The sequence below is a fragment of the Triplophysa dalaica genome, chromosome 17 (assembly GCF_015846415.1).
Source record: "Triplophysa dalaica isolate WHDGS20190420 chromosome 17, ASM1584641v1, whole genome shotgun sequence".
Lineage (NCBI taxonomy): Eukaryota > Metazoa > Chordata > Actinopteri > Cypriniformes > Nemacheilidae > Triplophysa > Triplophysa dalaica.
Window position 1 is genome coordinate 7,046,540 of NC_079558.1, and position 14,208 is coordinate 7,060,747.

The 14,208-nt window shown below is 39.1% G+C and overlaps 1 protein-coding gene across 2 annotated transcripts in view; it reads right to left on the minus strand.

Annotated features, from left to right (window-relative positions):
• The window catches only part of prkcea (protein kinase C, epsilon a), a 55,141-nt gene extending 46,192 nt beyond the window's left edge, over positions 1 to 8,949 (minus strand). Inside the window, exon 1 of one of the 2 annotated variants that reach the window (XM_056771222.1) lies at positions 7,804 to 8,949. In XM_056771222.1, coding sequence (XP_056627200.1) covers positions 7,804 to 8,151 — 348 coding nt within the window. In that variant the 5' untranslated portion in view covers positions 8,152 to 8,949. The remainder of the gene's footprint in view (positions 1 to 7,803) is intronic. The other variant, XM_056771221.1, reaches the window with a different exon arrangement.
• Between the last annotated feature and the right edge of the window lie 5,259 nt (positions 8,950 to 14,208).

Genomic DNA, 14,208 nt, shown 5'->3' on the forward strand with positions numbered 1-14,208 from the left:
ACTTTAAGCTGGTTGCCACGGTAGCTGATGCTCACAGAGGCATCAGTGTTAAGACAGTTGGCTTGGTAGCCAAGGCTCACGTAGTTATTAGCAACTAGCGTTATGCCGGTCGGCGAGGTAGCCAAGGCTCACATAGTCATAGGCTAATAGTGTTAAGCTGGTCGGGGTGGTAGCTGAGGAACACATAGCCCATAGGTCATTAGTGTTAAGCAGGTCGGCATAAAAGCCCAGGCAAACATATATAGTTATACATGCGGTTCTCATAGCCCTTTGGGGAAGCAGCAGTACACATGTCTTGGCAATAAATCTGCTGGGTGGAGTTCTGTTCTTAGGTTTTATTGTTCGTTCTGTGTCTCCTGCTTTGATGAGGTTTATTCATATATGTTATATGTGCAGCATCATTACTTAAATGCACACAGCAGCATGTGGTGGAAGTATTGGCAGCAGCAAGTCTTCGTACTTGCTCCGCCGCAGCAGTGTAGGAGATCTATTCCGCCAACATCAAATACATTTATATGTCGTGTACACTGCCATGCTCAACCCTACGGGAGTTGTCATGACAGAAATGACACAGTAGTTGAAACTCTAGATGGCGCAGTCCTTAAGTCTAAACCAATCTAACATAATAATTGACTACATGGTGAAGTTATTGGTTCCCTCCGTATCAGCAGCCAATGAGCTTGCTGCTCTACGTTTTTATTATTGGCTAGTGATTGTTGTAGCAGTGCGCACGTTTCAGATACCCTCCTCCTTCCCCCGCTGCACATTTATGGATCTGCTTCAAGGGATTATTCACATATGTTATATGTGCATTATTATATGCACACAGCAGCATGTTGTGAGATGTATTGGCAGTATCAAGTCTTCGTACTTGCTCCGCCCTCAGCAGCGTAGCAGATCTATTCCGCCAAGACCAAATACATTTATATGTCATGTACACTTTCATGCTAAACTGACTGAGAGTTGTCATGACAGAACTATTATTTTTAACAGAAGCAAGGCATACACGTTTAGAATAACAAAAGGCCAATAATGAAAAAAAAACATTTTCATTTCATTTTCATGCCTTCAAGAATCAATTTAGTCTCAGATGTTTCTTTTTAAATACATCAGGACAAAATAAAAACAGACAAAAATGAAACAATTGTTAATATTCAATCGAAAAATTAAGCTGTTAAACAATTACAGATAGCAAAATGAGGGGATAATATAATTTTCACAGAATTTTCGGAGAAACGCTTATATATTGAAATCTCTGATTATATTGAAAACATCACATTCTGTAATCAATTTAATATATTTCTCAGATCCCTTAAACTCTGCAGGAGACATTTTGAGACATATGGGCCTGGTTTCACAGACACAGTTTATCTTAAGGCAGGACTATGCCTTAGTTAAATTAAGATATGTATGTTGCTTTTATAAAAACACCTTATAATACATTACTGGTGTGCATTTCTGTGCAAGTTATATTGCGTTAAGACAGGTCTCACATTAATTTTAGTCTAGGACTAGCCTTAAGGCTTGTCTGTGAAACCGGGCCTTTGTCTTTTCTTAAGAAGAATCTGAGAATATCGCCAAGAAATCTCACTGTAGTTAAACTGTAAGCACTGACATATTAAAGACAACTCATCTGGGATTTACCAATCATTTGGAAAACGAAAAGTAGGTCTACGAAGGTTTAAACACATGTGCCACTGGTCTAAATTAATCTCTCTGTAATGATTAAACATGACAAAGGAACAGTTTTCCTCTCTCGCTCAATCTCCCTTTCCACCTCTCCTCCCCCTCAATTAAGCTCTCTCCTCCTTGATGCTCCCCACCATCTATTTCTTATTCTCTAAAAGACGTTCTGAGCTCAGCAACGGTCCTCCTACAATCCATCTGTCGACAGCGGAGTCTCAGCATGGCGGCTGGGCTGCAAGCACGGCTTCCATTCACACTCCGATCACACGCAGACGCGGCCATCCGAGACCGTTCGAGGAGCATACAGCACTCGCAAAAAACACTGAGCGAAACCTTCAGAGCTCCATGAATTACTAATGGGACACCACACCGGAGCACACTGTGCATAATTCATGATACAGACTAATAATGAGAGCCTTTGAAGGTCTGATTGGAATTCAGTTTGAATAAACACTCAGTCCAAAGAGGGATTCACAGCTTTAATTTAGTAAATAGCGCAACAAAAGGCCAGACAAAACGAAAACAGACGTCTGTAGATGAAACGTGGACACAGAAATAGCCCGATGGACTACGTGCCTTTGTGTGGCAAACATCACGGGGTGTGAATTACTTTGATTTAATCTCGGCATGAGATGAGCGTGCAAACACACACAGATGGTTGTGCTGCGCTGGGCTGTGTGTGAACATGCAGAGTGTGAACAGGGTGTTGAGAGCTTCTGAGTTTTTTGCTGGCCCCTGAAGAGATTCTGGACCAAGCGAGGGTCAATCAGGATCTTGTTCCAAAGGGGGTCTACAGCATCCTTGCCATGAATCTGTTACCCTATCTCCATCTGCTATACCTCAATCTTTCTGTTTCCCTACCTTGTTCCTCTACTGTAGATCAATGTTTCCCGACCATGTACACGGAGCCAACTAGGTGACCCCAAGAGGACTTAAAATAATTTTAAATAAGACAAAACAAGAATTGAAATAACCTCAAACAACTAAAAATGTTAAATGTCTTGTTTACAACATATACCATTTTTTTGTTGTTAGGCCAAGCTTAATGAAGTTCTATTGGGGTTAAATTGGGAGTAGGAGTGGCCTTCAAATATTGTTATGGACAATAGGGGTCTTTAAAGTAAAAAAAGGTTGAGATTCACTAGATCACGCCCACTTAATATTAGTCCAATCAAAAGACCCACTACTTTAAAATGCATCAGAACTGTCTATTAGAAGATTTTTGCACATGTAGTGAATGAGTTTGTGTATTATGCTGTGGAGATGAGAGCATGTATCTAGGTCATACAGATAGCAGTGCGGATCTGGCATATTTGCTGGAGTACCTAATATGTCACCTGTATTGTTCCCTTTCACTGTAAGCATGCTCAATGTGCCCAGCCAAGAGCTCAACGCGACATGTGAAACCGATATAACCGGTGGTTGTGCTGCAAAGCACACATACAAATATATACAAGAGGAACAGTTGAGGACACACACTACTAAATGTAATAATAATAAAGGATTAAATGTTATAGACAAACTAAATTAGTGCTGCAGGGTGGCTTTATCCCTTCCCCTCCCATTCATAGATTTGAGCTGATAATGGCTTTGTCTTGCACTTATCATAATACGGTAAAATTAAAAGATTCTATACAAATTATTTTAACAACTTTTTCAACCTTAAGCAAATTATGAAGAATCTCATGACATTCAACACAGCTATGCAATGGGTTGATGTGGGTTCCTTAAAGTGGGCTTAACACGTGGGGTTTCTGCCAATCTCATATTAATCGTGAGTAGTTCTGCATACTACGTATCTTCGAAGAGTATTTAGTTTGATTACATTTATAAAAGATAGATACAGCTTTACGATTGTTTCCGATAACATACGGTGCGTGCGGGGGGGAGGGGTAGGCTGAACCAATAGTTTTTTGACAAGTCTCCATCAACATACACAACAAGCTGCTTCTTCTTTGGCTCTTGTCTTGGTTACACAAGGAACATCCCCGGTGAAGATAGGTGAAGTGGGTCCTGATGATGTCGATGTCCAGTATCAATGAAGTGCCATCACCAACATTTAAGAGAAAACAACAGAAAAGAAGCTACTGGGCCTAAACCTGCAAAATAGTGAGTGCAATCGATAACTGTAATGTAAGCTGTAATGCAGTGGGAAGACATTAAGGAAACTGCAGGCCTTTAAAGCTCATTATCTGTGGCTAAAGCAACACTCAGAGTGAAATGGGGTATAAGCATTTGGACTGATCTTGCAGAGCTGGTTTGTAATGCACTGGACATAATGTCAGGACCATAAATGTCAACGAAAATTAACAAGGACGGTTCTGAATCCAAACCGGATGGGAAGGAAACCGAGGAATGAGAGGGTGAAGGAAGTAAAGGGACAGCTGGAGAAGGACAATACGAGGAAGATAATGAATGACCCAGGAAAAAAGACAAACTGAGCGGCTAGCGGAAAAAAGTTCCCATGCCACAGGCTATCCTTCCACCAGTGTCTACCAAAGCCTTACTATCTGGCCTGCCCCTTATAGATGACCTGACGGTAAAGGCTAGTAATGAAAGAGAGAGAGAGATATCCCTATAGATAAGAGCCACTTTCTCTGGGGATAATGGGAGTGTTGCTAACTTGAGCTAAGGGTGTTGTGGATGATCTCTGTGGGGTCAGACATTCCATAAAGAAGCTGATGGAAGGCTTGTAAATTATTCAGTCCGTTCCTACCTCACAAAACAAAGACAGGAGGCCGTGTCTCAGTGGTGTCTGAGACACATCCACAAAGCTTAGCAACCGGCTCCAATTACCTCTTCCACTAAATGCTACAAGGACGACAAACATGTTGTTTAAACCTACTGGTATCAGTTCGGGGTGAAGCGAGTTAGGGAACTTCTTCGCAAAAACAAAGCAACTTCAGTCTCAGTTAAGATGAGCATGCCCAACAGTGGTGCAATTTCTGAAAATTCGGTTGCATTGAACGGGAACCACAACATGTGGTTTTCAAAAGATTACATGGCAGAAATCAAAAAGAGAAGTGGTAAGCAACAAACATGACACAACTGTGTCTTATTTACACAAATCACTCCGAACAAAGTCTTAAAGGCCTGGTTGTGTTTCCCCCCTCTGAACATTATTGCAACAGTGGTGCTACTGTTTCTCAAATGTTATATTTGTGTTAGTTAAATAAGGGGCAGTTATCTAAATTAGAAAGCATGCTCTCCTTGTTTTGGGGAGAATAAGGCTTCACCTGTGTGGGTAAGATTGGGAGTGTCTTTACACATGTAGCTCATTGGATCTCTAGCCATTTCTTAAACCATGCAGGTTTCTCCCCAGGCAAAACGGTGTGCCAAGAATCTTCCTAAGAATAACTTTTATTGAGTTGCTCATTTAGACCCAGAATTGTTTATTCATTGGAGACAAAAAAAAGCTCCAGTATTAATTTGCGTAAATGAGACATGGCAGATGATGATGCTTGTAGTTCTCCGCCTCTTTGGGAAATGAGACGTGCAAGAGCGTCTATGTCTGAATCATTCTTAGCAAGCGCATCTGTGGTTGTTAAGTCTGACAAAATGCTCGGCTGCAATTATGTTGCATGTATTTGCCATGATTAACATATCTCCGCTGTTTTGTTCAGCTGTCTTATTTATGATAGTGAATTCAATTCAACTCGTCTGCCTCAATTCAATGTTATACAGACTTTTGAATTGGGTTATATAATCTTGTAAAAATTTGATGTGGTAACTTGCTACGTGATGCAATATATAATACAAAAATGCTTTAAGTTTGAAAAATCAATCATCCATCATGTGCCCATCTTGCACATGCACTCATGAAATTTGAATGCAAGTATCTTTGCTGCCTGCATCAACCTACAATGTTGACTAGGTCATTTTTAACATATTAAAACACAATTAGTTTTTTTCAAACATTGAGATATGCTCATCTGAGATGTTTTGATCATTTCAATATCTTGTGCTGTTGTGCATCCTTATTGATCCTTATTACTTTTTTCAGAACCAAGACGTCCATTCTTAAGATCTAAGCACCTCTCACAAGCACATCTGAATCTTGAGGCTCAGTTTTAAAGATCCGGATGAACTGGCAGTTTCTGCCAATCTCATATTAATCTTGAGTTCCTATAGAGTAGAATTGCATACTTTGTATCTTCGAAGAGTATTTAGTTTGATCACATTTATAAAAGATAGATACATCTGTAGGATTATTTCAGAAAACATAAGACATCCAGGGGGTGTGCGGGTGGAGGAACTAAATCACGAACATAAAATACATTATATTATTAACCCTGCATAACTGTTTTGATTCACTATGAGTTTGTGTTGTTTACATTATGCATGTACACGCCGATTGCCAACAAAACACAAACATATGAGTATGAGTTAGTTTCATTTACCATGTGGACCAGTTGAGCATGGTAAGCATGAGAAGCCAGCACGTTTAAAATTGTAAATACGTCAGAATTTTTGGAACAGCCTTAAATCCCCCCTTTAACACCCCTATAAAAAACAGCTATGGACTTTGGACATTTACAGTAAGAATTGTAGCATTTTAAGTCAAAAACGCTAGGCAGCTACTCTCACCTGTCATCTTCAGACCGACTGTGATATTTTAGCATTTTAAGGGTAAGGACATTTTTCCATTTGCAGTAACTCAAAAGTACAAATGTAGAGTTTGTGGTGAGAGAGAGAGGCTCAGGGTGTGTTGTGACTAGACAGGTTGGTAAACTCAAGTGAAAGGGGAATGCAGAGATTAAATAGATTTCCTTCTCACTCTCTGGCCTGACAAATTTACAACGGGTGCTGCCAGTGACATGTGAGGAAGATTGACCAATTCAGCGTCATAATCAATATATTCTGACCTGTCCCTTGCTGCCTAACAACCAAACATGCAAAACTCTCTCCACTGCAGATTTGTGCTGGACTAAGATTATATAACAACAAACCATTATCCCATCATTTGAATGCCAAGTGTTCCATCTCTTACCAGATTATTTTTATGACATTAAAACACACTGCCCCCACTGTCTACAGTCAAAATAAATCATAATATCATCTGTATATGTTATACATCCTAAACACCTTATTTTTTTCAATTTGTCATGTTTTCTATTCATTTTGGGCTCTTTAATACTGTAAATTACAATACTACATATACCAAAAGAGACATAAACAGATTACGTAACAATAACTAATTAGGGCAGTAACTGCGCATCACATAGCCTTATTGTGCTCAATGTGTATTGATTCCTATTTCCCTAAAGAGGTCACTGTAGGTCACACCTGAATCTGAATATACTGACAATCATTTAAAAAATGAAACATAAAATTATCATAAAAATGCATTGTGGCTAGACTTCCAACAAGTTGAAAACGTATACAAATACTAAACTCGGTGGCAAACTGGTTCTACAGCTTGCATAATGAACCATTGATTATTTCCTTCTGCTACATTTGCTACAGCGCTTCATTTTATAGAGGGAATTTAAAAACAGCTTCACTTGACAGACGTGGTTAATGTTGTTCTAGATACAACAACAGCAGAAGCAGAACATGTTTTGTGGAGAAATGGGAAAAACCCCAGAGCGTGAGAACCCATGAGGAAGACAGATGAAGGCTGGGAAACAAGAGGCTTTGCTGGGGAGAAATTCAAACCGACCAGCCCCCACGGCCTACACAATTGATTATCCCAGTGTTTCTCAAACCTGCCTGTCTCTCTTATCAACAACATCTGATTTCACTTATAATCTTAATAGGTATATGACTTCTGTCATGAATAGGCTATGTCAAGTTAAGCTTCCCATATCAGTGGGCCCTGACTAAGAAACACACTAACCAGAAAAACAATAAAATCATGAGATATTTCAATAGAAGCTTTACTGGGATGTTCCTCTATCTGGCATTTAGGAACCCACAGAACACCTTACACCAACTTGTAGACCACTTGTTGAAAGCATTAAGTCATATTGGAATATGAGGCCCAACACACACTACAAAGGAATTCTGTAATGGTTTTAATGGTAAGCAGCCCCTGGTTCGTAATTTGCAATGGAAACAATTTAAAGGTGCGAGGGAAATAACTCAATGATTTCTAGGATAAACTTGACAACATACCCAATCTTCAAAGTGTCTACTTCCATTCTGCAGCAGGTCTTCAAACTGAATTATGCAGTTGGCCACAAAGTCATCGTAGCCAATTGGCGCATCATGAAAGACCGACAGTTCAATTTTCTTCCCGTCGTGAACCTCAGTTACGAACTCGTCGTTCCACGCTGGGCTGTTAGTCTTTTGCTTAGTTGATGTTTGGCCGACACGGGAATCGTCCACGTTAAGGGCGATATACGTGTCCAGTAGGAAGGTCTGGGTCTTTGGTCCGACTGCGTGCCGGAGTGACCATGGGGTGGGCTTCAGGTCCAGAGCCTCACAAACCTTGATCTTTAATACTCCATTAAAAACAACCATGATGACGCTCAAGTGCAATGCAAATGACTTATATTTGCGAAAGCAAACGGGCTCAAATGCAGATTTCTATTCAGGGAGCCGTTACGTCCGTAGATATCATCGCGCCATCAATATGCATACATGCACATATAGACGGATGCTGATGATTTAATCCCCCGACCACTAGACGAGATGAAATTTGGACTTGCAATGAGGGAAACCAACCAATCAACTTGATTCTTTCATTGGAGCAAGCGATCAAATAGCATACAAAAATAGAGGTATGCAAAAACAGAGGTTGATCCTGTTTGTTTACCACCCGTCTTTCCTTGTGATGGGAACCATAGGTAAACAAACGGATTCCCAACGCCTGGAATAGCGCGCGGTTGAAGAGGAAACACTGCGCGATTGAGTCCAGAATTCAAAATATGAGCAACAACATAGAAGAAATTATCCCAAATGTGGTGGTCCTCAGAGGGGCTCGTCTTGTACTTGTCTTCGTTTTCCAACGGGCGCTGAGTGGGAGAGGCGTTTTGGGAATCCTCCTTCTCAGTCTGCCGACGGAGACTATTGCCATCCACTCGCTGATATATTGCGCGTTTCGTTGTTAGTTTGTAAAAGACACTCCAACAGCTTTAAACCTCTCGTTCATGTAGTGGTTTGCGGTACACTGGTTTCCTGCAGGCTTCCTCCCCGTTCGCGCTCTCTCTCTCCCTCCTGCTCCCGAGCGCCAGTTCAGGAAATGCGCAAAACACGTCAGATGATTTAAGCCGAGCCGCGTCCACTCTACACCGGATGGGGGAGCGTGTGCGTACAGACAGAAGAGGAGAGAGACAGCATCGTAAACTGCAGAGAGAAAGGGGGCAGAAACACACCCGAGGGTTTTGTTTTAGTGCACGTGTTGGGTTTGGTAATGTATTTTATTAATGTCAAATCAAAGTTGTCTATGAGGTCCAGGGTTTAAATAATGCAAGTGTCATAAATGCGTGCATCAGTATGCGTATCTCTCTCTTCGCCAGCGGTACATGCTTCTCCACACGGGCTCATTCCAATCCTTCAAATTGAGACACCCATTGAGAATACCTATCCCAGGCCAAAAATACCAGACTTTGCCCGAGTGTACTCTTTTGTTGTCTCATTATTGTTCAACGACATATGTTTTTGTTTAAAGTCTGAGAACCACTAAACAGCTTGACTGGGAGAAAAGTGAGTGTCTTGCTTCCTAAATAAAGACTTTTGCTTACCTAGATTTTCGTTAAAAGCACGTATTGTATTCAATAAATAAGCTTAAATAGTTAAAACAGTTGTTTGAAGCAGAAAGTTGCATCCTTCTGTTATTTAGTGAACCCTAGTGGTTGAAAATATTGCTACAACGGAAGCATTGCTTTACTTTTTGTTTCGCGTTTGTCAATCAGCCCAACAGGATGAGATGCATGTGGATAGCTGCGAGGGAGATGTAAACAAAAAACAAACAAAATTAATATAAAGATCATACTTGAAATGTGCACATCCAGTCGTAGCACAGATATCAAACAGTAGTGTTTATATTCACTTTTAAGACCTGCAACGAGAGCGTTATACCAATGGGTGGCACTGTATGCTCAGCGTCAAAACCTCTGTCATATTTCTAAATCGGATGGTACCAATTCTCTCCAAATCCCTCTCTCTCTCTTTGGATATGATAGTCATATGACGATCAAAGCAATCTATTTAAATGAATTAAAAGAAATTATAAAAGAGAAGCAGATGTGATCAAGGTGGTGCCGGGGAAGTCAAGTAAGTGTACAGAGAGCTGTCTTAAATGAACGTAGAAATGAACACATTTAAGAGACCTCCACTTCAATTTCTGATGGATAAACTGGCCCAAACTAAAGAGACAAATCCCCGTCACAGTTCTGCAGTACCCGTATGGACATGCAGGGGATGTCTTGTGTTTAAATTTGGTTTGGGGGCACAGACTCCAAAAATGGAATCATGTTGATTAGATAGAGTGTCAAAAATTTGTCTATCATGTGTGATTTCCATGAACTAAGAGCTTGATGTCTGCGGAAATAATTGTCTTTTTTGTGGCTGGACATATGTTTATAGTATATTAACTTTTTGTTGTGTCAAGTTCTGCATTAATATTTTGAAAGGCGAGAAAAGTAACAGCACACAGGTTTGAAATGCTTTTTTTGCATGGATGCAGTGTTGGGTAAGTTACTCTGAAAAAGTAATTAATTACTAGTTACTCATTACATATTCAATACTGTAATTAGATTACTGTCCAAATTACTCTGTCCAAAAAGTATTTAGTTACTCATTACTTATTACTTTCTATATCTTACATCAACCTCGATTAGTTAAGTGATTCAAGGATAGACATGAAACTGCTTATTTAATTAATTCAAATAAATAATATTATTAACCAAAGTATTACAAATGTGAGAATTATACATTAAAGCACAGATTTTAAAGTAAGACTTTGAATTTTGATGTCAATTACACTATTGCACACGCATATATTTGACAAAGTATTTAGTTTAATTACATCAAAAGTAACTGTAATTAAATTACAGAAAACATATGAGTAATCCCTTACTTTACTTTTCAAGGGAAAAGTAATTAAATTACAGTAACTAATTACTTAGTAACTAGTTACACCCAACACTGCATGGATGTAACCAGGCCACGCGTTTAATGTTGCATTTTTCCTTTATATGATACCTGGAATGATAATTGAGAAAATGAGTTAAATACGTGCCTTGAGTTCAAGTATAAAAGCTAAAAAAGAAAGTATTTTTCTCATCTCAGATATTTAGGCTTTCTGCAGCTTGAGGTTTTCTGTCAGAGTACTCAAATGTTAGAAAAAGCTTGTTTGAATTATTCATTCGAACATAATCATACCGATGCTAACCATCATGCTGATTAGTAAACCCATGAACATTACAAAACTACACTGCAGTGTTCCTTCATTGTTCTTCTTTGGGTTTGGTAACATGTACTCATCACTCTGTATTTAAGAAAACTGAAACTAATTTTAGTATTGTTGTGCAATCAGGAGTGGTGGTCCTAAAAGAGAATGTTTGATCAAAGGGAAAGTTTTGAAAACATGATTAACAAAATCTGTCATATTAAGTTATGGTTTGTTTACATAAGATCGACATCTACTTTCTTTATAGAATAGCAGTTTTTTTAATAGGTTAAATGATCTTGCTCTTTGAAGCTTTCAGGCTGAACATTTTCCGAACCTCTGCCGGGATTAGTTCCTCTCTATTTAAGGTGCACAAAGGTGTATTGATTTGATTAATTCCCACCCTTGCTCTTAGATTCAGCTGCTTTGGACTGTGTGGTCCTTTTACAGCACATTCATTTCTCCTCTCAGGTAAGCAAGCCTGCTGTCTGTCCACACAGGTGTCTACTGTGGAAGAGTCTGGAGACAGATGTCACACACCGGGACACACACTGTGTGTCAGTCAATAAAAGACTAACTTGAATTTCATAGTGAATGCCAAGGGAATGGATTCAAAGCCAAGGGTAATATGCAAGTTATAATGATGTTAGAATGTTAACTGTTTAACATTGCAATTCAATGGAGATGAACTTTTACTAAAAGAGAAATTCTGTCACTGTGCAAGTTTGCCACTTGACAAATATTATAAAATAAAGTACTTTAACCAAATTGGTTGTTTGGTTCACTAGGGGTGTGTGGCTGAATGAAGCTTGTAAGTTGATGTGCGTGCCCTTAAGGGAAGTGTCATTTTCTGGATCTGAACAATGGGGTATAACATTGCATTGTAACATTAGCGAGCGGATGTGCCGGCGGCATACACTGTAAACCTATACACCCCAAACTCTTCCAGAGAATCACAGAGGGCTCATTTCAGTCCGACCGACTGTGCCAAAAATACCTGGTTTGTGCGGGTGCTTGAGTACACAAAAAGCCTATAATCGAATGTTTCAGGGATTCTGAAGGAAATAACTAATCACTTGACTGTTACCTGTGAAAACTTTGTTTATGTTGTCTCTTAAAACACACTTATCTTTAAGCATATATCGCTGCTGTCCTTCTAACCTCATCTCCATTTGTTTTTTGGGGGGGGGCAATAAATCATTATTATTAAATCAAAATCATCCTTTATGTTTGTCACTGGGTTTTGCAAATATCTAACCAACAAAAGTATTAAAAGTACATTTCAACTTTAAAAACAAAGTGTTTGATCAATTACAGTGTTTTTTCCTGAAAGCAGTGAATTTCGACATTGGACATGTAAGGATAGCGACAATATGCTTGTATACAGTATATAAATAAATGTGTGTATGTACGTTTACATATATGTGACCCTGGACGACAAAACCAGTCTTTTGGGTAAATCTTTCGAATTTGAGATTTTTAAATCATCCGAAAGTTGAATAAACAAGCTTTCTATTGATGTAGGAGTTGTTAGGATATGAAAATATCTGGCGGAGATACAACCGTTTAAAACTCAGGAATCTGAGGGTGGCAAAAATCTAAATATTGAGAAATTTGAAGTTGTTAAAGGCACTGTAGCAGGCCATCCAATCACAAAAATAAAGTTTTGATATATTCACGATAGGAAATATACTAAATATCTTCAAGGACCATGATCCTTACTTAATATCCTAATGGTTTTTGGCATAAAATATAAATAGATCATTTTTACCCATACAATGTATTTTTGGCCTATACTAAAAATGTTGCCGTGCTACTTAAGACTAGTTTTGTGATCCAGGGTCACATTTGTGTTTGGTGTGTCAGGTGTACTGTATATGTATGATTTATCATCATTTACCTACTACAAAGGCATGCATTCTTTTAGGAAATAGACAGTCAGAACTGAAGTAAAATCTTTGCAGAAAAACGTGTCAGAAAGACTCTTTATTTGTGTTAAACACACAAACTAACAAACCATGAACCAAAGCATGCAAATGTTTTTGCATTGAAATCCCCCTTCAGTTAAAAAAATGGAGTGGTAAAGTAATGAGGGCATTTCAAACACGTAAAACAATTTGTCTTCAATATTAATAATAGAAATACCATACATTCTAATGATAATGTGTTCGTATAATTGTTGCTGTAATTTTATTATACTTCTTTATCATGACTTACAATATAAACAGGTTTTTATGCATTATGTCTCATTGTAATTCTGATAATAAAAGTAATCCCTTTTTCTTATAAAGGGGCTTGAATTAAAACTGCTGCTTTATAATACAAGCTACTGGGGGACATGAGAAGTAATGTAGTGACAATGAGAAAACAAAACCAGCAAACACACACAGGTTAACCTCACATTAGTCTAAGCAAAAGACAGAATCAAATCCTGCCAATAGAAAAAGAACAGGGCTGGCGTATCAATTGCAATGCAGCCCTCCATTAACACTTCATCATTAGCACACATTTAGACCTATCAGCACGGGCCTAACAACCTTGTTTAGACATGGGAAACTTCAAACATGCACGTGCATCACATGCAGACTAAATCTCACACACCAAGCTCTTTATACTCCAAAAGCAGGCCCCTGCTGTTGATTTATGAAGCCTCATGACAAAGTTTGATGGAGCTGATTTGTGCAGGATTCGCAAGTGCTGGTGGAATTCGAATTGGCAGTTTAAGTGTCAGGATTGAAAGGTCAGATGCTGAGAAAAAGCCTCATGTACAGGCTTTCGCAAAAGCCTCTGTCTGCTTATTCTTCAGATTGCTCCCATAGCTTCACAGTTAAATGTGTTGACCCTCATTTGGCGTGGTGAAAGGGGTTGGCGAGTGGGACAGCTGCCCCAGTTCAAGTCAGATGACCCAGTCAACTGGACTGATTCCTGAGTTCCAAGATCTGCTTTCAGTCTCTGGCAAGGAGAAGATGAGTATGTAGTCAGAATGTTTTCCACATTGTAGCAAGTGTATGGTTTCACTTAAACGGTGGACGGTTACAAAATATTTACAGAACACTCTTTATAATGCCAGAACCAGCAGAAGCATCCCATGTGAACAAACAAGAAGGCTACAGTCACGTGTGTAAACAGATTATCCACACTGTAACGAATTGCTGTAAAAACTACAGCGTTATTTTACAGAAGCT